This window comes from Geotrypetes seraphini, chromosome 2, assembly GCF_902459505.1.
Source record: "Geotrypetes seraphini chromosome 2, aGeoSer1.1, whole genome shotgun sequence".
NCBI classification, from domain to species: Eukaryota; Metazoa; Chordata; class Amphibia; order Gymnophiona; family Dermophiidae; genus Geotrypetes; species Geotrypetes seraphini.
Window position 1 is genome coordinate 504894325 of NC_047085.1, and position 27504 is coordinate 504921828.

Here is a 27504-nt window from a genome sequence, read left to right on the forward strand (position 1 = left end):
ACTTTGTGAGCCCTTTCCAAAATTGTGACATCTGTGAAATAGCTAATGAGGATGCCTGAGCAGCAAAAATGTGAGTGACATGTTTTAAGTTGGCAACACCGGCACTCCCACGCTTTTTGTAGTTATAACAACCACACTCAAAGCAGTGTGCAAGCAGGTACTTCAAGCATTTTCTCTATCTGTACTGGTGGGCTCACAATTTATCTAATGTACCTGGGGCAGTGGAGGATTAAATGACTTGCCCATGGTCAGGGTTTGAACCCACAACTTCAAGAGTGCTGAGGTTGTAGCTTTAACCATTATACCACACTCTCCTCCGTGGGAACATGGAGGCAGCTCAGTCAACAGCGTATTTTAGCTGGCAGGGGTAAAAATCCCACCAACAAAGTGGAGGAGTGGCCTAGTGGTTAGAGCTGCTTCTGCACCCTGAGGTTGTGGGTTTGATCTCAGCGCCATTCCTTGTGACCCTGAGCAGTCACTTAACCCTCCTTTAGCCCAGGCACCATAGTTAGATTGTGAGCCTGCTGGGACAAAAGAGGGAAAGTACCTAATAACTCTTCAACGTAAACCGCTCTTAGGATATAAGAGATTATTAATAAATAAAGGTAGGATTTAACACCAACGAAATCCAAAAAAACTCTGTGGAGTGACGATGTTCCTAAATGGACTTTATTTGAAAGTATCAAAGTTCCAAAGGTACACTAAAATCATCCACATAAAAGTAAATCATCCACATAAAAGCCTTAAAGGACCTAGTCCGCTAGGTGGATGATTTTAGTGTACCTTTGGAACTTTGATACTTTCAAATAAAGTCCATTTAGGAACATCATCACTCCACAGAGTTTTTTGGGGGGTTTTCTCTGGATTTTCTTCTTTGTGGATATTTTGGGGTCAATTCCTTTTGTTTTAGGATTTAACACCAACACCTGGAGGTGCGGGGGAGAGAGATGAGAAGAAATATATGGACCCTTGGGACCTCTCCAAAAATGGACTTTTGCCTACACTCTTGCATAACACCTAGTCCTAGAGTAGGGTTGTATTTCAGGAGACCATCCAGTGCTGGGGTTCCACATGGTAGTGAGAGAGAGGTATGTGTGTATATAATTCACAGAACCTAGGACACCAAAATCTTCCTTTGTGGGAATCCAGATCTCCCTGCCTCCCCTCAATAGAGTCCATCAAGTGCTTTTCCTCAGGTTCCTGACTCTGCAAAGCGACTGCACCGTTTGCATAACATACAAGAGTCAGGGGGAATCTCCCACCTAAGCAGCAGCTGCCCCGGGCATTTCACTCCGTGCTTCTGTTTGCAGGATTAAGAAATTACTTGGGGGGGTGGTTTTTTTTTGGGCTATGGGGCGGAGCCGAGAATTTGTCCCTTACAACGTCAGTAGGAAGAGGAAATGAACGAAAGCTCCGCCTCTTTCTACGCGCAGACTGATGATGTCATAACAGGAATGGGCGTACCTTCATGCTGAGTGACGCGCCCTTTTTTAGTGCCGATTGGTCAGAACGGCCCCTCGGCAGGACAAGAAGCTGAAGGTTCCGCCCCCTTAGCCCTGTGAAGCTCCGCTTTCCCCCTTTGTGATGTCATCGGTTTATACCCAATTAGGAGGCGGAGTCTTTTCCTCTTTGTTCCTTTGTTTTGCAAAGTACTGTCAACAGAGAAGCCTTCAGTCTGAAATTTCATGTTGAATCCTGCAAACAGCCCAAGCAGAGAGGAAAATGCCTGTAGGAGCTTCTGCTAAGGTAGGAAACTCCCCCCAACTCTACTATTACTATTAATTCTATAGCGGCGCCATCAGACGTACGCAGCGCTGTACAGAGCCACAAAGAAGAAGAAAACAGTCCCTGCTCTAAAGAGCTTACAGACTAAACAGCCAAGACAGATAGGATGTCATGGATACAGGAGTAAGGTTATGGATTGAAGGCTATATCAAAAAGGTGGGTTTTCAGTCTGCTTTTCAACAAGGGAAGGGGCTTGGTGGGTTCATAGACATAATCGCGGAAGACAAAGGCGCGCGCCGACAACTGAGCGCAAGACGGAGGCGCGCGCTGAAGAAAATTACTGTTATTAGGGGCTCCGACGGGGGGTTTTGTTGGGGGGCCCCCCCCCCACTTTACTTAATACAGATCGCGGCGGCGTTGGGGGGGGTTTGGGGGGTTGTAACCCCCCACATTTTACTGGAAACTTAACTTTTTCCCGAAAAACAGGGAAAAAGTGAAGTTTTCAGTAAAATGTGGGGGGTTACAACCCCCCAAACCTCCCCCCAACGCCCCCATAACGCGGCACGATCTGTATTAAGTAAAGGGGGGTTCCCCCCCACCCATGCCCACCCCCCCGTCGGAGCCCCTAAAACAGTAATTTTCTTCAGCGCGCGCCTCCGCACTGCACTCAATTGTCTGCGCACGCCTTTGTCCCGGCGCACTTTTGACCTGACACCGGCTTGGCGGACAAACTCCCTGTGCTCTCTGCAAACACGGCTGTAGCTTCTTACCTGGCTCTTATTGGTGGAATGAGGCATTATGACATCACAAGCTCAGCTCTGCTTCCCAAAGACAAACAGGATGTCACGGATACAGTTAAGAGGAATGGTTAATCAGCTGGCTGGGTTGGAGGGCAGAGGGGAGTACAGGACAATCGAGCCATTGTGACATCACTGATGAGGTTGGTTCTTATTGGTGGAATGAGGCATTGTGACATCACAATCTCAGTTCTGCTTCCCAAAGACAAACAGGATGTCACGGATACAGTTAAGGGGAACGGTTAATCAGCTGGCTGGATTGGAGGGCAGAGAGGGGTACAGGACAATCGAGCCATTGTGACATCACTGATGAGGTTGGCTCTTATTGGTGGAATGAGGCATTATGACATCACAAGCTCAACTCTGCTTCCCAAAGACAAACAGGATGTCACGGATACAGTTAAGAGGAACGGTTAATCAGCTGGCTGGGTTAGAGGGCAGAGGAGTAGGGTTAAGGATTGAAAGCTATATCAAAAAGGTGGGTTTTCAGTCTGCTTTTAAACAAGGGAAGAAGCTTGACGGACAAACTTGAGTAATTTATTCCAGGCATAGGGGGCAGCTAGATGAAAGGTCCAAAGTCTGGAATTGGCAGTGGAGGAGAAGGAACCTTCTTTCCTGTAAAGAAGCACAAGAATCCTGACGCTCTCAGGCGTGTGAGCGTCTACAGAGACTTGTCTGCAAACAGCCCAAAGGTATGTAGAGGCAATGACACAGACACTAAAGGTACTGGTGCCACAAGGTCAAACATTTGTCAGAAGGGGTTGCAGATGCATAAGTGTTAATGCCGGTTGCACTCAGGTAGGTGGATTTTCTGCTCCACCTCGTTTATGCTATGTTGTATTTATTAATTACTATATATACCCAAATATAAACTCTGAGCCTGAATATAAACTGAGGTGACCCTATTTTCCCCCCAAAAAGGAGGGGGGAAAAAGGTTGACACAACTATAAACCGAGATTAGAAATTTGGGTATAGTCTCAGAAAAACCTTGTCTCTTTTTTTATGCTTAAGTTTCAAGTTTATTTAAGTTTGATATACCATTTTAATTAAATATAGATAAAAAGGGGAAAAGACAACATAAATTACAACATATAACCCAGCTTTAAATCTCATAGACATCTTTAAAAAGAAAGGTTTTAAGGCTGGATTTGTGTAAGCCATTAAATAAATGCCCCCCCCAGACAATCCTACTGGTGCTTTCCATAGTCTTCAGAGGCTCCCCACAGACATCTCATTCATGAGGGCAGGATAACAGAGGTTTTCACTAGAGAATTACACGGGGGACAGATTTTTCGCCGTCCCCGCCAGAACTCATTTTCGCGGGGACGGGGAAATTGAGTACCTGTGGGAACGGGAACAAATTTGTCCCCCGTGTCTTTCTCTAGTTTGCACCTGGGTAGGGATGAAGGCTGTTCTCCAAAGGGTAACTCATCCGTTGGCAAACCTTGCCTTTGGCAGGAACCTTTGCTGACAGTGCATTGTTTGATGGAAAGTTGGCACCTGCCTCCAACAGTTTCATAGTCCAGAATGCCAACGTCAGACCTACTGTACTTTTCTTCCCCTGCAGGTGCCTTAGCAGAACCAATCTGTTTGCAGTACGGTAACAGCAGCCGGTGAAACTGAGCAGTGTAATAATAATAATAATTTATTCTTGTATACCGCCAAAGCCATAATAGTTTGAGGTGGTTTACATAAGAATTGCTGCTGCTAGGTCAGACCTGTGGTCCATCGTGCCCAGCAGTCTGCTCCCGCGGCGGCCCTTAGGTCAAAGACCAGTGCCCTAACTGAGACCAGTCCTACTGCGTATGTTCCGGTTCAGCAGGAACTTGTCTTGAATCCCTGAAGGGTGTTTTCCCCTATAACAGCCTCCGGAAGAGCGTTCCAGTTTTCCACCACTCTCTGGGTGAAGAAGAACTTCCTTACGTTTGTACGGAATCTATCCCCTTTTAACTTTAGAGAGTGCCCTTTCGTTCTCTCTACCTTGGAGAGGGTGAACAACCTGTCTTTATCTACTTTATTCCCCTCTCAATTCTCATGGCTTTGGAGGGGGACCCCTGCTTCCCAGAAAGGTGCCACGGGGGCCCTCAGTGTGAATTTACCTATTGCATAGCTTGAAAATACTGAACAAAATATAAATTAGTACAAAGACTCCCTGTATACTGGACAATCAATGAAAAAATACAATGCAATACAAATCATCAGAAATACGTACAAGATAAAAAGATTTAAAACAGTGAATCAGGTTACAAATTGATCAAACAACTGTGTTTTTACTAATTTTCTAAAAGTAAAATGAGATGGAGCACCCATAATAATATTACCCAACCAGTCATTCAGTTTACCTGCGCGAAATGCAAGAGTTCTATCCAGAAATCTTTTAAAGTATCAAAGAAGAGAGACTTATTTTTTTAAACAAATCCTTCTGTCACCCCCTTCTCCAGCGTTTCTTTCCCTGGGATTGCACAGGCAAACAGCAGCTTACAGGTTTGTGCTCAAGAAAGCTTCTGCCACTATGCTGAATAAGGATGTGACAGCCGGCTGGTGGACGCTGATCTAGTACAGGGATGCCTTGAGCGTCTGTGCATGTTCGAGGCCTGCCGGCTTTGGCTTTCTCCAAGATTCTCAGAGGGAATGGGAGCCGGCAAGCAATGAGTATCCATTGTCAGCGTTCGCAGCTTTATTGAGCACAAAATGGTAAGCTGCTGACTGGGAAGGGGTGGGGTGGGAGCTGTGTATGCAGGATAGTGGGTTGAGTGCAAGAGAAAGACGAGGACAGCTGCACCAATGGACAGGTGGTGGCTTGAATATAAACCGAGATCCTGTTTTTTGGGCCATTTTGGTGGGGCCCAAAAATCTCAGTTTATATTCGAGTATATACGGTATCTTTTTTTGCTTGCAGAGCAGATCAGTTTATATGTTTAGGGAGATCCTTGCACCCCTCCTTGTTGTTTCTCCTCAGGTAGAGGTTATCGCCTGCTTTGGTACATAACTGATGAGAGGGGGCAGTGCTCGGTGAATCAGGGAGGTGGAGCCAAAAAAGGTAGATGATGCCTTCTGCATTCCTTGAAGATGCATCAACCCACTGGTGAGGCCTCATGTGCTTCTTTACAGGAAAGAAGATTTATCGGGTAAGAACCTAATCTTCCCTTCTTCCTCTTGTAGCCCATAATTCCAGCCAATACCAACAGAGGGAGGCGGGAGCAGTAACTGGGATACAGAAACCCTTCTTTCTGTCTTCCTTTGCTTCCCTGCAGCATGGAGATTTCAGCTTCAAATTTAATAAAGAATATTATAAAAATATTGGGTGTACTCTAGCACCCACAGCACCGGCGCCTATGATTAGCACTGGGGTGAGGGAGGGAACAGGAAAAAGTCTGGGAGTTCCTGGGGGAGAGGGATCCTGGTGATTTTTTTTCCCATGATGCAGTGTCAGGAGAAGAAATCCAGCTGAATCCTAATACATTCTGAGCAATGTGTTTCTGGTTTGTATTTCAGATGCAGGTGACTTTTGAGGACATCGCTGTCTCTTTCTCTCAGGAGGAGTGGAGGTATTTAGACGAAGGACAGAAGGAGCTTTACAGGGAGGTGATGATGGAGAATTATGAGACCCTGATCTTTCTAGGTAAGGATTGCGTTATCTGCATTTTTAGCAGACAGTCAAAATATCAATGGGGAAAAAATTAATCACTATTTGTGATTGAGGGTGTACCAAACTTGTTGAATATCGAGAATAATGGTCACTCCTCTAAAAAGATTAACAACCTTGTGCACATAAGTATTAGACTTCTCATATATATAATTCAAAGGCTGAATATGCTCAGAGACATAGAGGCAAAAACAAGGGGTATTTACCCCAAGAATATCGCCTCACCACCCAATCATCGCATGTGCTTAAAGTGCCTTCAAACACCTTTGAGTGCTGTATATCACAGTCTAATCGTATTCAAAAAATGTTCAATTAGAATGACAAGACACATAGCTTTGTCAGAGGTTCCGACAGGCTAAACCTGTTTCGCTCCTGCGACAGGGAACCAAAAAGAGATTTTAATCATAGAAACATAGAAATAGACGGCAGATAAGGGCCACGGCCCATCTAGTCTGCCCACCCTAATGACCCTCCCCTACCTTTGCTTAGTGAATAGAACCCACGTGTCGATCCCATTTGGCCTTAAAATCAGGCACGCTGCTGGCCTCAATCACCTGCAGTGGAAGACTATTCCAACGATCAACCACCCTTTCAGTGAAAAAGAATTTCCTGGTGTCACCTCGTAGTTTCCCGCCTCTGATTTTCCACGGATGCCCTCTTGTTGCCGTGGGTCCCTTGAAAAAGAAGATATCTTCTTCCGCTTCGATGCGGCCCGTGAGATACTTGAACGTCTCGATCATGTCCCCCCTCTCTCTGCGCTCCTCGAGCGAGTATAGCTGCAGTTTGTCCAACCGTTCTTCGTACGGGAGATCTTTGAGTCCCGAGACCATCCGGGTGGCCATTCTCTGAACCGACTCCAATCTCAGCACATCTTTGCGATAATGTGGCCTCCAGAATTGCACCCAGTATTCCAGGTGGGGCCTCACCATGGATCTATACAAAGGCATAATGACTTCCGGCTGGCGAAACCCCTGCGTATGCAACCTAGGATCTGTCTTGCCTTGGATGAGGCCTGCTCCACCTGACTGGCAGCCTTCATGTCCTCACTGACGATCACCCCCAAGTCTCGTTCTGCTACCGTTCTTGTTAGGATCTCGCCATTAAGGGTATAAGTCTTGTATGGATTATGGTTGCCTAGGTGCATGACTTTGCATTTTTTGGCATTGAAGCTAAGTTGCCAGGTCCTAGACCAGCGCTCCAGTAGGATTATAAAGATGGTATAGTCTCTGCTAGAATTCAAAACAGCTTCATAAGCATACATTTTCTTCAAACTAAGTGTTTTGTCATTCTAATTGAACATGTGCACAAGATTGGTAATCTTTTTAAGAGGAGTGACCTTTATTCTTGATTTTCATCAAACACGGCATCTACTTTTTTTAAAAAGTAATACGAGACCTTTTTTCTATACCACCTCCACTCCAGATATTTTCAACTTTTCTCTCTGTCTTAAGAAGTTTCCAAGTTTATTTAAAACTTGATAAAATCACTTTTTCACAAATGTAAAACGATGTACAATAGTAAAAAACATTAAAAGAAAAAGGGGAGACAGACAATTTTGGGACATTACTGACTTACTGAAATGGAGAGGGAGTTTCCGAGGAAGAATTACAATCGGTATAGGAAAGAGAAAGGAAAAAACATAGGTGGTAGTACGCCTTGGTAAGAGTTGGTGTCCTACTAGTGCAGAGGTGAATTATTCAAAGGCGTCCCTAAATAGGTCACTTTTTAATTTCGCTTGAAACTTGTCGAGGGTTTTTTCCTCCCTTACCTGGGCCAGGAATGGGTTCCAAATTTGAGGGGTTGTAACAGAAAAAGGCGTTTTGGGCCTGGTGTCGATTGTTCTCAAGGATGGACTAGTTTTGAAGGTTTTTGTCCTCGGATCGTAGAGTACGAAACGGAATGTAAGGGATCATTACTCTATCTAGGAATGGTGGGACGTTGAATTGTTGGACGTGAAATGTGATTAGCGGCAGTTGATATGTAATTCTGTGATTGATAGGGAGCCAATGTGTGTTCCTTAGTAATGGTGTGATATGATCAAAACATAAGAACATAAGCCGTGCCTCTGCTGGGTCAGACCTGAGGTCCATCATGCCCAGCAGTCCTCTCACGCGGTGGCCCATCAGGTCCAGGACCTGTATACTAGCCCTCTATCTATACCCTTCTATCCCCTTTTCCTTCAGAAAATTGTCCAATCCCTTCTTGAAATCCAATACCGTCCGCTCATGTATAAGGGCAACAGTTCTAACATAGAAGTAGTGAAAATCAGCATTTCATAAGAACATAAGAAGAGCCATACTGGGTCAGACCAATGGTCCAACAAGCCAATAGTCCGTTCTTACGGTGGCCAATCCAGGTCCCTAGTACCTGGCCAAAACCCAAGGAAAAGCAACATTGCAGCATCTCAAAGAATAGTAAGATTCCAGAGCCCCGTAAATGCGTGATATTGCATCAAATGCAAAAATATGTATTCTTTGAACCTAGTCAACTTATAGCCGTCTTGTCAATGGCTCCCCTGAAAAAAGGAGGAGAGATACGAGTACTCTTTGATTATATGACCTACTAGATCAGCCTATACAATCCTTAATCTTATAGATTGCTATTTTGTAATTTCTTATTATATTTTTCGCCGATTCTACATCTTGGATTGATGAGGACTTGAGTTAAAGTTAAGCTACATATGTATGCTTATGGATATGTTTATGGATATTTGTGTTATGATAATCTGCTTTGTTTTGTATTAGATTGTAATCCGCATTATATTTTATTTTCTGCCTAACTTTACCTTTCTGTACAAGTTTATACTTGTTCTATTAATTGAAAAATGATAAATAAATAAAAAAAGATTCCGGAGCCCCAATGAGAGCAACGTTCCAGAGCGTCCTCTTTTACCGTAAGCTTAAGTGTTTTGCACTAAAATTTTCTAAGTCCTCGGTATGAGATTATAGAAAAACTGCTCTCCTGTTCTTATTACAGGAACAGACTCTTCAGCCATCGCCCCTGAGATTATATCCCGCATTGAACGAGGAGAAGAGTTGTACATTAAGGATGAGCCGGGATTTGAGGAAAGAGAAACTGGGGAAGGCAGCTGCTCAGGTGAGGGACTAGGGTAAAACTGCAGAGATGGATTGAGCAGCTGCTCTGGACATCTCTTTACTCACTCACATAGTTTCTTGTACTGGTAACCGGAGAATGACACGGGAACATATTTTTCCCCGTCTCTGCGGGAACTTGGTTTCCCATCCCCACGAGTTTTGTCACTGTCACTGTCCCTGCCCCATTCCTATAAGCCCTGCCTTAACCGCACAAGCCTCGAACGATTATGATTTTAAAGCGTTTGAGGCTTGTGCAGACGAGGACGGAGCTTAGGCATTGGTGGAATGAGGCATTATGACATCACAATCTGAGCTCTAGAATGTTGCTACTTATGATTTTAAAGGGTTTGAGGCTTGTGCAGATGAGGACAGAGCTTGCAGGAATGGGGTAGGGACAGGAAAAGAACTTGCCGGGACGGGAAAATGAGTTTCCTCAGGGGCAGGGAAAAATTTGCCCCCATGTCATTCTCTACTGGTAACAGATACCACAGGACAGTGCTTCTCACTGGTGCGTCACTGGAAATCTCCAAAATGCTGCAGCCCTCACTCCATACTCTTCCGTTTCTCCCTTCCCGCGGCAGGAGGAGAGCAGCACTTCACTTCCTCAAATGTAAACTGGGATTTGTGGGCCACAAAATTGGCCCAAAAATGGGGGACCCGGTTTATATTCGGGCCAGCGCCCCTGTCCCAGAATTATTGCAGGCCGCCACCAGGCTCTGCGCCCCGTCCTCCCTCTCTGCCCTGTTCTCCTACCTCCTCTGCCGATCCCTGGTGGTCCAGAGGTGCAGCGGGCAGGAGCGAGCTTTCCGAGCTCCTGCCCCGTTGCTAACCCGGTCAGTGGTGGCTGCCGCGAGATCCAGTTTCTTCTGCCGCTGAGCATCTATGAGCAAGAGCGGCTTACGAGAATTCACAGGAGCCAGTCAATAAGCCACTCAGCGCTGAGCAGTACCAAAGCGCGCTCCTGCTCGTTGCCGCTCAGTGGCAGAAGAAACCAGATCTTGCGGCAGCCGCCACCAACTGGGTTAGCAGCGGGGCAGGAGCACAGAAAGCTCGCTTCTGCTCGCTGCACCTCTGGACCACCAGGGATCGGCTGAGGTAGGAGAATAGGGGGGACAGGGTGAAGAGCCTGACAGGGGTTCAGAGGGAAAGGGGCTGGCTGCAGCGCCAGGGAGGGACGGAGGGAGATGGCTAGCTGCAGTGCCTGACAGGGGAGAGAGGGAAGTGGGCTGGCTGCAGTGCTGGTAAACGCACCGAAGCCCATTTGGTGCATTTACCACGGCTTTGTAAAAGGGGCCCAAAGCTTTTCATAAGAGAGAGGGCTTGGGAGCCTGGCCAGAAAATGGTTTATTCGGTCTCTCCAACCAAAAGGGACTTCCGCTGCCCTTGTGTCTTGGTGCGGGTATAATTGCCAAAATTTAGATTTTTAAAAAGTATGGGGCTCATAATCGAAACTGAACTATGTCTGAAAACCTGTCCAAGTCGGTACTTGGACGATCTAAAAGACAGGCCCCTGAATCCCCAGAACTGAACGGGGCGTTTTTGGAAGAGTGGTTAGGGCGGTATGTGGGCCGACCTAGACTTAGTCATCCTGCAGGGATAATCGAAGGTTTGACAAGACTGCCTAAGCGAAACTTATACGTTGTGAGTTAGAAGATGTAAAGACACGTATAAGTGTTCAAAAGGTATCCAAAGTGACCAGATAACAACTGCAGGGACAAAGTACCCCCCCCCCCTGTGTTCACTGACCCTGTACCCGCCCCCAAAGTTCAGAATAAAAACGTACATGCACCTGGCATAGGAAAGCCTATTAGAGCTGCACAGAGGTGGCTTAAGTAGTCTGGGGGAGGACCCAAAACCATAAGCCACTCTAACCACTACATCAATGGTGAAAATGTGAGTCCAAACCCCTCCCCCAAACCCTACTCTACTGCCATATAGGTGTCACCTGCAGCCATAAGGGCTGCTGGGGTTGTTGACAGGTGGGTATAGTGTGTTTTGGGGGGGCTCACCATAACCTATAAGGGAGTTCCAGTGAGATGTTTATGTGGCACCCTTTTTGTGAAGTTCACAGCAGTGCCCTGTAAGGTGCCCCACTACTCTTTTGCCATGTTTGGGTGGCCAGTCCATCACAATGTTGGTCCCTCCCACATCCAAATAGTGTTGTTCTGGGAGCATTTGGACAAATTTTTGGGTTGAAAATGTGGTATAAAGATAGACGTAGTGGCAGTCTGGGTGATCAAATGCCTGGACGTATAAATAGACAATTTTCGTTAAAAAAAAAAAATTATTTTGGACGCACTTTTTAAGAATGGACATTTTGCCGCTGCCGACTTTAGGCGACTAGCGCCCTACATCCAAATGAGACTTAGACGTTTCTTTTGATTATGCCCCTCTATTTGTATATTTCAGTACGACCCAAATCACACCCACATGATGTTCTAAATACATTTACAAAGAGCAGAGCACAATTTACCAGGGTTGAAAACATTTTTGCACTGCGTCCTCTTCATGGACATAGCAGAAAAGCAACAAGAAGAAATAGAAACGGAGAAACCTGATGGCAGGTAAAGGACAAATGGCCCATCCAGTCTGCCCATCCGCAGCATCCACTATCTCCTCCTCTCCCTATTGGCTAAGGCTCTTAACATTTGCATCTCCTCTTCCTATAGGCTAAGCCTCTTTTCACCTGCATTGTGAGGTCATAGAGCTTTATGGCTATAGAAACATCGAAACATGATGGCAGATAAAGGCCAAATGGCCCATCCAGCCTGCCCATCCGCAGCATCCACTATCTCCTCCTCTCCCACGCTTTCTTGAATTCAGACACAGTCTTTGTCTCTACCACATCTATTCCACACATCTACCACCCTTTCTGGGGGCGAAAAAAGTATTTCTTTAGATTACACATGAGCCTATCACCTCTTAAACTTCATCCTATGCCCTCTCAATGTGAAGCTTCCTTTTAAATGAAAGAGACTCCACTCATGTGTATTTATGCCACATAGATATTTAAACGTCTATCATATCTTCCCTCTCTCCCACCCCTCCTCCAAAATATACATATTGAGATCTTTAAGTCTGTCCCTATACGCCTTATGATGAAGACCACGCACCATTTTAGTAGCCTTCCTCTGGACTGACTCCATCCTGTTTCTATCTTTTTGGAGGTGCGGTCTCTAAATGAGATCTCGCCAGTCTTAAACAGAGGGCTTCAGCCCCTGGTGCAACCTCATTTAGAATATTGTGTACAATTCTGGAGACCGCACCTTCAAAAAGATATTAAAAGGATGGAGTCGGTCCAGAGGAAGGCTACTGAAATATATGGTGACTCGTATTACAGAATTTGCTATAACTGTCATAAAATAATGCACAATGTTTATTTTGTTATTAGAAAACAATCCCAGAAGCAAAAATCAAGAAATACATCACTGTGAGGTCACTGAAAATGCCAAGAGGAACAAGATGTCGGAAGGAGATGAGGAGCATACTTCTTTCGGTTCGAATGAGGGGAGAAAGCGCAAGAAGCAATGGGTGTCAGAAAAGAAGCAAAGAAATGTAACAGGAGCCTCCGCTCTGTATGGGCAAAGAGCCAGTATATCTATAGGGGTAGAACGGAGGAACCAAACTGAAGAAAGATGTTTATGCAATGTGTGTGAGATATTTGTTAAATATCCTGTGATACTGAAATCACAACAGAGGTCCGACCCTGAGAAGAAACTTTTTGCGTGTACAGAGTGCAGGAAAATCTTCACTGATAAGGGAGAACTACAGGGACAAAAATTATGCACAAAAAGAGCTATTTCAGGTTGTGAGTGTGGGAAAGGTGACAGTAAGAAAGAAGAACTAGTTGAACATCAAAAAATCAGTGAAGAAAGAAGAGTTCAGCCAAGTGCAGAATATAGAAAAAAATATATAATTAGGAAACAACAAACAATTGAAGCTAAATCTAAAAAATACTTTATGGGAAAAATAAAGCATACAAAATACCAGAAACCCCAAAAGCAAGATAGACAGTTTGCATGTACTAAGTGCAGTAAAAGCTTCCTCCAACAAAAGGCACTCCTGGCTCATGAAGCCATTCACACAGGCATGAAACCATTTACATGTACAGAGTGTGGTAAAGGCTTCCCCTTAAAAATGACGCTGCGGGTTCACAAAGCAATTCACACAGGTGTGAGACCATTTACGTGTACTGAGTGTGGTAAAAGCTTCCTCCGAAAGATGACCCTGCAGATTCACGAAGCAATTCACACGGGAGTGAGACCATTTCCATGCACTGAGTGTAATAAAAGCTTTATCCAAAAAAGTAGACTCAAGGCTCACCAGGCAATTCACACAGGAGTAAAATCTTTTTTGTGTACTGAATGTGGTAAAAGCTTCAGTCAAAAGCAACAACTCACAAGACATCAGAGAATCCACAATGGCATAGATTCATTTACATGTGGTGAGTGTGGTAAAAATTTTACTCAAAAGGCAAAACTCCAGGATCATCAGACAATTCATACAGGAGTGAAAGCATTTGCATGTGCTGAATGTGGCAAATGTTTTGCTCGTAAGTGCGGACTCCGGGAACACCAAGCAACTCACATAGTTGTGAAACCATTTATATGTACTGAATGTGGTAAAAGATTTGCCCTAAAGAAGACACTCAAGCATCACCAGGCAACTCACACAGGAGTGAAGCCATTTAAATGTACTGAGTGTGGTAAAAAATTTGCTCAAAAGAAGACACTCGAGCATCACAAGGCAAGTCACATGGGATTGAAACCATTTAAATGTACTGAGTGTGGCAAAAGATTTGGCCAAAAGAAGACACTCGAGTATCACCAGGCAATTCACACAGGAGTAAAACCATTTACTTGTACTGAGTGTGGTAAGAGCTTCACCCGAAAGAGAGCGCTCCATGAACATCAAGCAATTCACAAAGAAATAAAATTGAAACCTTTTACATGTACTGAATGTGGTAAAAGCTTTACCCGCAAGAGGACACTGCAAGCTCATAAAGTAATTCACACAGGGCTAAAACAATTTATATGTACTGAATGTGGTAAGAGCTTCCTCCGAAAGAAGACACTGCAGGTTCACGAAGCAACTCACACAGGGGTGAAACCTTTTACATGGACTGAGTGTGGGAAAAGCTTCACCCAAAAGCAAGCACCTCAGGAACAGCAAGCAACTCACACAGATGTGAGACCATTTACATGTACCAAGTGTGGTAAAAGCTTCCTTCGAAAGAAGACACTACATGTTCATGAAACAATTCACACAGGAGTGAAACCATTTATATGCACTGAGTGTGGTAAAAGTTTCCTTCAAAAGAATGCATTGCAGGTTCATGAAAAAATCCACACAGGAGTGAGACCATATTCATGTACTGAGTGTAATAAAAGCTTTACTCAAAAATATAGACTCAGAGATCACCAGGCAATTCACACAGGAGTGAAAGCTTTTATGTGTACTGAATGTGATAAAAGCTTTATTCAGAAGCAACAACTCACACTACATCAGAGAATCCACAATGGCATAAATTCATTTACATGTGGCGAGTGTGGTAAAAGCTTTACCCAAAAGGGAAAACTCCAGGATCATCAGACGATTCACACAGGAGTGAAAGCATTTACGTGTGCTGAATGTGGTAAACGCTTTGCTCGAAAGTGTGGACTCCAGGAGCACCAAGCAACTCACATAGTAGTGAAACAATTTACATGTACTGAGTGTGGTAAAAGATTTGCCCGAAAGAAGACACTCAAGCATCACCAGGCAACTCACATGGGAGTGAAACCATTTAAATGTACTGAGTGTGGTAAAAGCTTCCTCCAAAAGAGAAGACTGAAGGTTCACGAAGCAATTCACACAGGGGTAAAGCCATTTACATGCACTCAGTGTGGTAAAAGTTTTGCCCGAAAGGATACACTTCAGGCTCACGAAGCAATTCATACAAACCCATTTTCATGTCTTGAGTGTGATAAAAGTTTTGCTCGAAAGAGGACACTCCAGGTTCACCAGGCAACTCATAAAGAAGAAAATGAAACCATTTCATGTATTGATGTGATAAAGCTTCACCCAAAAGAGGATAGTCAAGGATCATCAAACAATTCACACAGGAGTGAAAGCATTTACATGTGCTGAATGCGGTAAAAACTTTGCCAGATAGAGCGCACCAAGCAACTCACCATAAAGATGCGAAAGTTGAGCCATTTACGTGTAGTAAGATCTCCAAAAGAAATATTTCACAATTCATCAGAGAATCCACACAGGAGTAAAACCATTTGCATGTACTGAGAGTGGTAAACACTTAATTCAGACACAACATCTCAGCCTTCATCAAAGAATCTACACCAGTGTAATGTGATAAAATGTTTAATCAGAAGAAAAAAACTTTGGGTCCTTTTATCAAGGCGCAGTAGGAGTTAAACGTGAAGAATACCGCGCATTAAACCGTCTGCTGCGCTAGTCGCTAAAGCCATTGACCAGGCGTTCGTTTTTTTAATGAAATGTCCGTGCTAACCCCGCTAGCGCGCGGCTTGTTATGTTGAATCAATTTTTATTATCAAATAACAGATGACAAACCAACAAACAAAAAAACCCATAGTAACAAAAGAGAACAATCAGATACATAATATCAAATCCAACAATCCCACCCACACCACCCCCACCCCAAACCCCCTAGTCCAAATCTGACGCATATAACCCACTGCCAAAGATAAAGAGTTAACTCCAACACCGAAAAAGAGAGAAGAAAGAGAGAAAAGGAAAGAAAAGAAAAAGGAGGGAAAAGGAAGAATAAGAAAGAATACCTGGTGCCCCCTCAAGGATGAAAACAAGCCCGGGCCTCAGAAAGAATTACAATGAATTCAGAATGTCACTTCGAGCCCGTGGTGATAATGAAAAAAGGTAAGAATCCCAGATCCGAATGAATTGGCGCTTTCTATGAAAGCTAAAAGACACATCCTTCCGTTCCAGCAGCAGCAGAGCATGCAAACGATTCCTCCAAGCCCAAAAGGAGGGCAAAGTATCTCCAATCCAAACAGATAGAATCACCTTCTTCCCCAAAACACCCACCCGTCTCATAAACTGCCGCTGTCCCGAATCAGATAAACAGAAGGCCTCATACTTATCCAGCAAGGGAAGCATAGAACCTAAAACACGCTCCACATAAGATAAAACCTGCCTCCAAAAACGTTTGATTTTCACACAGGACCAAAAGGCATGGATAAACGAATGGGGTTGCTGGAGACACTTAGGGCACAAAGGAGAATCCGTAAAACCTGAATAATATAACTGACTTTTCGTAAAATAGCCCCGATGAAGTACCCTAAATTGACATTCCCGGAGATCTGCATTAACAGACACTCCCGGTATTCTTGTAATCAAGGAAGGGAGATCCAAAGCGTCCTGAGCTATCCCCAGATCTTGACACCAACAAGCATGTAATACGGCACGATCAGTCAGTCCCAGCAAACGCCGGAAATCCTTATAAAGACCAGAAACCGTAAACCCAGCCTCCAAATATGGATCCAGAAGTGCCGCAAATCTGTCCTCAATAGGAAATGCCAGAGCGGCTCGGGGGAGAGATCGAATATAATGATGAAGTTGCCGAAACACAAGAAAGTCACCCACAGAAAAAACACCAGACTGGACCAGAGCATCCCAAGACATTAAAGAACCATCAGCCTGGAGAACATGGGCAAGTAACGTAAAATCCCGGGACGCCAGTTTACAAAAACTAGCATTCTCCATGCCGGGGCTGAATTGCAGATTCCCCTGAATAGGTAAGTATCTAGTAATCGAGGGAGTACCATTCCAGGAGTCCAACACATAAGACCAGATGATGCGTAGAGAGTGTAACAACAAACTTCCCCGAAGTGGCACCGGTAAGGCAGAACGAGGTGTCTGCACCAAGGACAGAATATGCCAAGGGGCAAAAAATTCCTTCTCATAGGATTTTGGAGTAAAATCCTGGCGGTCCGAAAGCCACTCCCCCAGATAACGCATCAAACAGGCAGCATTGTATAACCGAAAGTGTGGTAACCCCAGTCCCCCACCTTCCCACGCACCAAACAGGTAACGCAATGCCACCCGTGGACGTCGTCCCCCCCAACAGAATCGAGAAAGCATAGAATGTAATTTAGTAATATCCCGTTTCAAAAGCCATAACGGGAGTAACTGCAAAGTATAAAGCCATTTAGGAAAAAGAACCATATTAAACAAATGGATCCTGCCCGACAAGGACAGAGGAAGAGGAGCCTACCGAGCAAAACACTCAGCTGAAGAACATAACAAGGAATCAATGTTGACGCGATATAACGCTGAAGTACAAGGCGTCAACAAGATCCCCAAATAACGAAACAAAGAGGAAGCCCATTGAAGAGGAAAGGGCCCAGGCCAAGAGTCCCGTAAAGGCGAGGACGTGGGCAACGCTAGAGATTTGTCAAGATTAAGCTTAAAACCAGAATAATCTCCATATTCTTGAAAAGTGGCCATCAGATTGGAAAGAGATACTATGGGATCTGAGATATGGACCAGGAGATCGTCCGCAAAAGCCGAGATCTTAAATTCGGAAGAACCAATTCGAATACCCGAAATAGCTCTATTAAGCTGAATATCACGGATCAAAGGATCCAACGACAGAGCAATGGGGAAAGGGGACAGCCCTGACGCGTGCCACGACATATGGGGAATGAGGGAGAACAAAGTCCATTGGCCCAAACAAAGGCTGTAGGTGAATGATAAAGCACCCGAACCGCATCCTGAAAAAACCCTTTACGCCATACCGAGTTAAAATCTGAAATAAAAAGTTCCAAGAGACCCGATCGAAGGCCTTTTCAGCATCAAAGCTGACCAAAAGGGAAGGTAGATGGGTCCTCTCCACAAATTCCAAAGAAGCCAATATGGATCTAATGTTTTTCACACTAGTGCGCCCCTGCACAAATCCCACCTGAGGGGAAGCAATCAAATCAGGGAGAACACAAGCCAATCGATTAGCCAAAACCTTGGCGAACAATTTGGCCTCCACATTCAACAGTGAAATAGGGCGGTAAGAAGAAGAAAGGGCAGCATCCTTATGGGGCTTCAATAGCACAACTATTTGAGCAGAAGTGAGAGAATCCGGAAAGGCACCCCGCTGAATAGCAGCTGTGAAGGTATCAGCTAAGACAGGTGCTATTGTAGGGTGTAGAAGTTTATAGAATTCCATCCGGAAACCATCCGGTCCGGGGGCCTTCAGCAAAGACCCATTCTGTATGACGCCTGACACCTCCTCAGCCGTAATAGGGGCATTAAGGGTAGCTACCGCCCGATCAGATAAACACGGAAGGGTAATGCCGTCCAAATATACAGTGCCCTCCATTAAATCAGATTGTTGTGAATAAAGCTTCCTATAATAGTCATAGAACACTGCGTTGATCTCATCCGTCCTGACCATGTCCCCCCCAGCCGAGCGGAGTTGCAAGATATGAGTACGACCCGCAGATCGACGGACCACCCTTGCCAAAAGTGTCCCACGTTGGTTCCCATGTCGGAAAAATTGATACTTATAATAAGCAAGTGACTTGACTGTTCTAGCATGCAACAGTTCCTGAAGTTCACACTGAGCGGCTAAAAGCTGAGAACGCAAAGAGGAAGCGTGAGACTGACTATAAAGCCGACGGAGGTCACCGACCCTATGTTCCAATTGCAAAATCTCCCTATCCCGAGCACGACGTTGATGACTAGAATATGCCATGATCTCACCGCGGAGCACCGCTTTCGCAGCCTCCCAGAAGAGAGTAGAATCATCCCGATGTTCAATATTATGGAGTTGATAGTCAGACCATTTCCGAAGCAGAAACTCCTGAAACTTCGGGTCCTTATACAAACGGAGCGGAAATCGCCAACGGAAGGAACCCGGGGAAGAGACATCCAAATGCAAGGTTAACAAAAGCATGGTATGATCAGAGACATCAAAGGAGCCAATTGTGGCCGATTCAATCTGAGAAAACAAAGAGCTAGAGGTCAGCCAGTAATCAATCCGGGATAAAGAAGCATGAGCCCTAGAAATGTGAGTATAATCACGCTCACCTGGGTGAAGCGTCCGCCAAACGTCAATAACATCTAAGGATGAGCAAAGTAAAGAAATACCCCTAGTAGGTCGCATCCGATCCTGAGGAGCAGGAAGTGACTTATCCAACAAGGGGTCATGAACACAATTGAAATCCCCTTCCACAAGTAATGGAATATCAGAATGTTGACCAAGAAGACGAATAAGTGAGGAGAAAAATCGAGATTCATAGTTGTTAGGAGCATAAACATTACAAAGAATCAGGGGCTGACGATGAAGGAGCACCTTAACAATGATATACCTACCCCCAGGATCCGCCCACTGCTGTTGGATGACAAAGGGTAACCCCTTCCGAATCAAAATCAGAACCCCCGCCTTACGGTCGGTCACCGGTGCTCCCAAATGATGACCAACCCACCAAGTCTGAAGTTTAGCATGCTCTGCCACTGACAGATGCGTCTTCTGCAAGAAGACTAAATCAGCCTTCTGACGGTTCAAGGCTCTTAAAATTTTATGTCGTTTAATAGGCGAAGTGACACCATTTATATTCCAGGAAATACATCTAAGAGGCTTCATGAGAAAATGCGCGCGGCTTGTTAAAAGGACCCCTTAGAAGTCATCAAATAATCCATTCCAGACTAAGACATGTTTTTATTGTATTAAAGCTTCCTTCAAGTAAAATTTTATATCCAGTGTATAAAAGCTTAGAAGCCACTAGCAAATCCACACAGGAGTAAAATACAGTGGTACCTCGGTTTACGAGTGCACCGGTTTGCGAGTGTTTTGCAAGACGAGCAAAACACTCAGCAAACTTTTGTCTTGTAAACCGAGCACTGCCCCGAAAAATGAGCACTCAGCAATGGTGGCCCAGGGGCGAGTACTTGTCTGCGGGTGCTGCACAGTGATTCCAAAGTGGTGCCTTCCTTGCCTCGGGGTCCCCAAGCGGTTGCCCTCCTGCTTTGGCGATGCCTCTGCCGTCCGTCAGCGCTCTCCCGGCTCCCATCTAACCGGCCGCCATCCTGAATGAGCATGCGCGACTTCACCTCTCTCCTCTCCTAAGTCAGACGCTGCCCCGACAACTCGCTCACCACGTACAAGCACGCAAGATGTCCTTATATGTGGTGAGTGTGTTTGTCAGGGGAGCGGCTGACTTAGGAGAGGAGAGAGAAGTCGCGCGCATGCTCATTCAGGATGGCGGCCGGTTTAGATGGGAGCCGGGAGAGCGCTGACGGACGGCAGAGGCATCGCCAAAGCAGGAGGGCAGCCCCATGCTTATACTCTGTATAAGTGGTCGACAAAACTGTTCTAACAAAAGTAGGAAGGAGCTTTAGTATAGTGTGAATACCCTCAAGTAAAACTGAAACAGAAAGACTTTGGGGGGGAAAGTTTTACAAAAACGCAATCAAAATGCCAAATGGCTTCCCAGCACATGAGAGAAGTTGGACAAGGCAAATTTAAATGATTAGGCACCTTAGATGAACCTTCAGCCTTGCGGCCACTGTCCCTACGATTTTGATAAGAATATAAGAAAGGCCATGCTGAGTCAGACCAAGGTATCTTTAGTCCAGAATTCTGTCTCGGACAGTGACCAATGTGGTCAGAAGTAGAGAATGACACGGGGAAAAAATCTGTCCCCGTCACCGCCCCGTCACCGGCCCACCATCCTCTGCACCGCCCCGTCACCGCCGTTCCCTTCACCGCCCCGTCACCGTCACCGCCATCCCTTTCACCGCCCCGTCACCGCCACTGCCATCCCATTCACCGCCCCGTCACCGTCCCCGCTGCATCCATATAAGCCTTAGTACTGTAATATTTAGCTTATTCCTTTCTTATAAATCAAAGTTCCTGCTGCTGAACTAGAGAAAGAGATGTTCAGCTGGCAGGGCTTTGTTTATAAATTTTTATCAACACAACTAATATACTATTTTATCCTAAAGCAAAAAATAAATAAATAAATATAATTTTTTTTTCTACCTTTGTTGTCTGGTTTCTGCTTTCCACATCTTCTCATTGAATTCCTTCCATCCACTGTGTGTCTTCTCTCTGCGTCTTCCATTTGCTGTTACTGTGCCTCTCCCTTAACCCCCCCCCCCCAATTGGTCTAGCACCCATCTTCTTCCCTCCGCTCCCGCATAGTCTGGCATCTGTCTTCTTCCCACTCTGTCTTCCACATTTCCCTTGGGGGTCTGTTCCTCTCCACCCTCCTTCAATGTCTGTTCTATTCCTTTCCACCACCACCCTTCCCTCCCTCCTTTACCATCTGTTCCTTTCTACTACCCTTCAGCTCCTCTCGCGTGGCCTATCTACCTTCCTTCCTCTTATTTTCATGGCACGTTACAATGTAATTTGTGCAAGCCACTGGAGCCTGCGAGTTCGGTCCCTGTCCCATCCCCACAAACCATCTCGCTTCTGTGCTCCTATTTTCTCCATTTCTAATATCTCCCCTATGTATCTGTCATTGCCCCCCCTGTGTCCATATACCATCCCCTTTATGTCTCTGTCCCTATGCCCCATGCACATAATTTCCCCTCTTTCTGTTACCTTCCTGTGTCCAGATTTCCCCTATCTTCCTCTTCCATACCAGTGTGTCTCTTCTTTTCAACCCCATCTAGCTTTTTTCCCTCTTTCTTCCCCCCCCCTGCTTCTAGCATCTGGCTCACCTGCCAGTCCTTCCCTTTCTTTCCTGCTGTGGGTTTTTCTTTCCGACTTCATCCCCTTTCCCTTTCACTCCCTCCTTCCAATTTGAGCCGGGAACACTAGCGATCGCACGGTCCCCGCAGCTCACACCCGCCTGCCCAATCGATTCTAGTGTTTAGCCAGCTCTCTCCCTTCTCCTCACCTTAGTTTGTAGATTTTCTTTTTCGGCGACCCGCACGCTATCAGAGAGCCGCGCACGCGCGGCTGCTCAGTGTTCAATCTTCTGCTCTGCTGCAACTTCCTGTTTCCGGTTGCGTCAGAGCAGAAGATTGAACACTGAGCAGCCGCGCGTGCGGGTCGCCGAAAAAGAAAATCTACAAACTAAGGTGAGGAGAAGGGAGAGAGCTGGCTAAACACTAGAATCGATTGGGCAGGCGGGTGTGAGCTGCGGGGACCGCGCGATCCTTCATGCCTCACTGCGGGGACAAGACCATTCACCGCCCCGCGGGCGGTGAATGGCCTTGTCCCCGTCGCCGCAGCGACTGCTAGTTTTCTTCCCCGTTTTCGGCGGGTGACCCACGGCTAAAATGCGGTGGCCGCGGGTAAACCGCCACCGTGTCATTCTCTAGTCAGAAGCATCAGCTCTCACAAAGTAAATCCTTTTATAGTTCAGTGTTCGGGTCCAAACTAAAGGCCCACTTTTTTTTGAAACTGCTTTCAACACTTAACTCCCACTCACTGCTGTCAGATGCCTAGACCCACTAATCTCCCCTACCCTGTCTAAATTAGATTGTAAGCTCTTCTGAGCAGGGACTGTCTATTGTATGTTAAAATGTACAGCGCTATGTACGCCTTTTCAGCGCCTAATCAATAGCAGTAGTAGAGTTCCCCCAAGTCTTTCTAGCAAATAATTGTTTATGAGCTGCTTAGAACTAAAACTCCTTTTATTTTTTTCTGATTATTGCTTGCAGGGGTATTACCTGCCCATACCTCTGTATGTGAATAAGGCCTACGTTAACCTAACTGGGGGTCTATGACCCGAACTGTGATTGCATCAGAACCTCCTGTCACGGATTCCTCATACATTGCTCGATGGACTTTGCCAAAGACATGTCCTTTGTGTATCGTTTTTTTGTGCGATGGTGAGGCCTGGGACTTTCCGTAATCTAGTTTTGCGACCTCTGTCTTTGGTCAGCAAAATTGTATGCACACTGGTCTAAACCTGTCTGATATCATTATCCATCCTGGCCTGTGTCCTGTCCATCAGCATCTCAACCATTGCCCACAACCTCTTCACTTATACATCTATACTTGATTAGTCCTAAGGGGGTTAATGTGAGCAACTCATCCCATCGGAAAACCATTTTACGTGTGATTTGGGACCAGATTCGGTAAACGGGGCTCAAAAATCAGTGCCGGAAAAGAATCGGGCACTCAGTGTGTTCTATAAAGGTGGCTCTGGGCTGAGTGCCCTTTAGAGAATAGCTGTAGTGAAGGTTCCCACACTCAACTTTGGGGAGCTAAGGGGAACCGAGGCTGGATGAAAGAGGAAAGAGAAGAAAGACTCACTCTGAGAGAAAGAGAGCATATGCCAGATCAGGGGTGTCCAACCTGCAGCCCGAGGGCCACATGCGGCCCCTTGAAGTATTTTGTGCGGCCCCAGTCGAGGGCGATGCAGTGTTTCCTACGCTGCCCCTGGGTGTTTACCGTCTTGCCGGCTCCCTCCTCTGGCCCCAGAAACATTTTTTTGGCCAGTGCGGCCCAGGGAAGCCAAAAGGTTGGACCCCCCCTGTGCTAGATGGAAGGGTGAGAGGAGGACAAGAGAGAAGGAAAGGGAGATGCTGGTCCTGGGGCAGGGTGAACAAGAGGGAAGGCGGAATAAGGAGGGTTAGGGACATGGGGAAGGGGGGATAGGGATACAGAGAGATGCTGCTGGGCAGGGCAAGAATAGGGATGCAGAAAGGGGAGATACTTAACATGGCAGGAAGACAGGGGTCGAGACACAGAGGGGAGTTATTTATTTTAAACATTTCTGTACCGTTTATAACTAAATGGTTCTCAAACTTACATACATAATTTAAAAGCAAAATTACATTACATTAGTGACTTCTATTCCGCCTGTACCTTGCAGTTCTAAGCGGATTACATTAGAAGATGGCTGGACATTTCCAGGAAGTTACAATTTAGGGTTAGTTATATAGTAGAGGCCTTGAGGAGTAATTGAGGATAGATAGAAATAAGAGGATTGAATTTCGGGAAGTTGCAGTTTAGGGGCTGGTTACATGATTGAGTTATTGAGGAGAAATTACAAGAGTGGTAGGAAGACAACAGGGAGATTGCACGGAAGGGTGAGGAGAACTCTATAGATTAAGAGTGTTAAGAGAACTCTAGATTTTTTTGAATAGCAGAGTTTTGAGTTCTTTTCGAAATGATTTAAAGTCACTTGTCGCTGTCAGCAGGTTGGAAATAGATGGGTCCAATTTTGCTGCCTGCGTCGCTGGGAGACCGTCATACATCATGACATACAAATAATCCTAAAAAAAAAAATCATGTTAAATAATCTTAAATCATGTTAAAACCCTAATGAGACCTTTAGGGATGTGCTTCAGAAGGGGGTCCTGGTGTCTTTTGAAACCTTCAGAATTAGCGCTGCCTTGCCCGAAGGAGATTTTCTGGCCTATTCTCAGATACGTCATTTTCTTCACTCTCAGAAGTGGGATCGGGAGACTATTCAGTCGCTCGATCCCTTGGCTCACTTGTGGGTCACCCTTAGGAACCTTCCTCAACCGATTTCTGTTCTTTACCAGTATATTCGGGGCTCCTTTTCCTTTCCGGCTCTCTACCAACGGGCTTGGGAGGTAGATCTGGGTTGTACCTTCTCGGTTGAGGAGTGGGCGCTGATCACTACAGAAGTGGGCAAGGCATCCTCTTGTGCACTTATTAAGGAAAATGCTTATAAAGTGGTCGTTCGGTGGTACTACACGCTGGAGCGACTACATCGAATGTTCCCTGGTGCTTCGGTATTGTGTTGGAGATGTGGGTTGGCTTCGGGGACTTTTTTGCATATTTGGTGGGACTGCCCTATCCTACAGCCTTACTGGAGGAAGGTCGTGGGATGTTTATCACAACTGTTACAAATTTTATTGCCATTTTCTCCACAGGGATGTTTGTTGGGCCTTTATAATGTGTGTTTATATGCCTGGCAAACCAAACTTAGACGCTGGGGTTTGGCGGCAGCCAAGTGCTTGATTGCTGCTCATTGGAAGCAGGAATTGGCACCTACTCAATTAGATTGGACTTTAAAGCTTAAATTTATTTATCACATGGAACTGTCTATTGCAAAGCGTCATGGTTACTATTATACTTACACACGGACTTGGACACGAATCCTTGAAAGAATCGAATCTTTGTTTTAAGCTTCTTTCTGGGGGGGGGTATTGTGGATGGGGGGACTCTCCTGTAGAACCAACAGGGAGTCCCTCTTTGCTAGAGGTAGGGCTGGGTGGTGGGGGGGACATAGTGGAGTTTGGGTTACTGCTTTATATTGGGGGATTGTTGGTATGGTTGGGAGCCCTTTCTGATGATTGTATTGGGGGGGGGAGCATTATGAGACTTATAGATCTCTTGTTGTGGTTTTGTATGCTTGTTTGCAACTCTGTTGTCTCTGCTATGCAATTTCTGGTGTGTATAATTTTATACCCAAAATCTTTTAATAAACATTTATTGATAAAACCCTAATGAGGATGATCGTGAACAGTTCATCAGCTTTGCCAAAAAAGGCAATTATTAACTAGAAAAAAAAGCATCTACAAATAGCCGGGTCTTGAGTAATTTCCGGAACATGCCTTTTACACGGCAGTTTCGTATTTGGCCCACAAGGGAGTTCCATTTTTTTGACTCCTGCACGGCAGAAAGTCATTTTGCCAGTCTCAACAAGCCTTGGGTTCACATTCGTCTTCAGTAAAGCGAAATTTTCCGAACGTAATGATCTGTTTGGTGTATAACTGGACATGTTAGTCTGAAACATCCAAGAACTGATGGCAGATCATGACTGTTTTATATTGTATTCTGAAGGCGACTGGAAGCCAATGCAATTGCTTTAGATATGGCGAAATATGATCAGATTTGGACAGTCCTATAATCACGGACAGAGAAGAAATTCCAGATGGACCAGGAGGCTCTGGCAATAAAGTTCAGAGACTGGGCCCAACACGATTAGAAAAATGAAATGACCAGAGAACCAGGTAGAAATAGGAACTGTATTTTCTATTTATTGATTCGACTATGTTAGTTTTTGTAACATACATACCGTATATGCCAGAACTGGGGTTGTTTTCCCTTGAGAAAAGGAGACTACGAGGGGATATGATCGAAACATTCAAAATACTGAAAGGAATCGACAAAATAGAGCAGGAAAAAAACGTTATTTACTATGTCCAATGTGGCACGGACAAGAGGACATGGGCTGAAGCTAAGGGGGGACAAGTTCAAGACAAATATCAGGAAGTTCTGCTTCACGCAACGAGTGGTGGACACCTGGAATGCTCTCCCAGAAGAGGTAATTGCGGAATCCACCATTTTAGGATTTAAGGGTAAGTTAGATGTACATCTCCCTATGAGTGGCATGAAGTGACATGGGTAGGGGTAGGCTAGATGCACTTCTCTTTACGAGAAGCTTGGAGCGATATAGGGACCAAACTATGCCAGGGTACACTTGGCGGGGCCTCCGCGTGTGCGGATCGCCGGACTTGATGGACCTAGGGTCTGTTCCGGAGATGGCGCTTCTTATGTTCTTATGGTGTTACACCTGCCTGATGCCCGTGAAAAAAACCTCCCTCAGATTTCAATCTCTCTCTTTCTGTCTTTTTTTTTTTTTAATTTATTTGAAAAAATCTCCAGTGTAGCGACAGTAAATCTCCAGCTTTGGGATGGACCACCCTTGGCGTCTCTGCAATTCATTAATAGACGCAGTGTTCCATAAAAGTTGGTCAGAAAGCTGGTAGCATCTATTTTCATTCTTTTGGAGGGGGGAGGGCACTAGACTACTAGGGAAACCGACCCTTCGATACCACCTCAGACCTGGTGGTAAATTTCTCATGTGCTCCCATTAGAACATCCTGTGGCCTTTTCTGCCTTGCTGCAGAATACATAAGAAGTTGCCACCACTGGGTCAGACCAGAGGTCCATCACGCCCAGCGGTCCGCTTCCGCGGCGGCCCATCAGGTCTGTGACCTGTGCAGTGGTTCCTGACCATTTCTGTAACCTACCTCTACATCTATCTGTAACCTTCCATCCCCTCATCCTTTAGGAACCTATCTAAACCTTCCTTGAACCCTTGTACTGTGCTCTGGCCTATCACAACCTCCAGAAGCGCGTTCCATGCGTCCACCACCCTCTGGGTAAAAAAGAACTTCCTCGCGTTTGTTCTAAACCTTCCCCTTTCAATTTCTCCGAGTGACCCCTTGTACTTGTGGTTCCCCCACAGTCTGAAGAATCTGTCCCTGTCCACCTTCTCTATGCCTTCTCTATGCACACCCCCGAAACGGAGTCCCGTTGGACGAAGT

The 27504-nt window shown here is 45.5% G+C and overlaps 1 protein-coding gene across 4 annotated transcripts; it reads left to right on the top strand.

Annotated features, from left to right (window-relative positions):
• The first annotated feature begins 1614 nt into the window (after nt 1-1614).
• Nucleotides 1615-20239, top strand: LOC117354550 (zinc finger protein 585A-like). 4 transcript variants are annotated; one of them, XM_033932264.1, is made up of 4 exons: nt 1615-1746; nt 6019-6145; nt 9146-9265; nt 12656-20239. In XM_033932264.1, the coding sequence occupies exons 1-4, from the start codon at nt 1723-1725 to the stop codon at nt 15391-15393; spliced, it is 3009 nt and encodes a 1002-aa protein (XP_033788155.1). In that variant the 5' UTR covers nt 1615-1722; the 3' UTR covers nt 15394-20239. The 4 variants fall into 4 exon arrangements, with proteins under 4 accessions (XP_033788155.1, XP_033788157.1, XP_033788156.1 ...); XM_033932265.1 differs by lacking the exon at nt 1615-1746 and adding an exon at nt 3108-3214; XM_033932266.1 differs by lacking the exon at nt 9146-9265.
• The last annotated feature ends 7265 nt before the right edge of the window (nt 20240-27504 follow it).

Bases quoted from the DNA above. Each gene is read 5' to 3' on its own strand.
- LOC117354550 (XM_033932264.1), top strand. From the start codon at position 1,723: ATGCCTGTAGGAGCTTCTGCTAAG. The intron at 6,146-9,145 runs GTAAGGATTGCG...TTCTTATTACAG, and splicing joins TGAGACCCTGATCTTTCTAG to GAACAGACTCTTCAGCCATC. The intron at 9,266-12,655 runs GTGAGGGACTAG...TTTTGTTATTAG, and splicing joins TGGGGAAGGCAGCTGCTCAG to AAAACAATCCCAGAAGCAAA.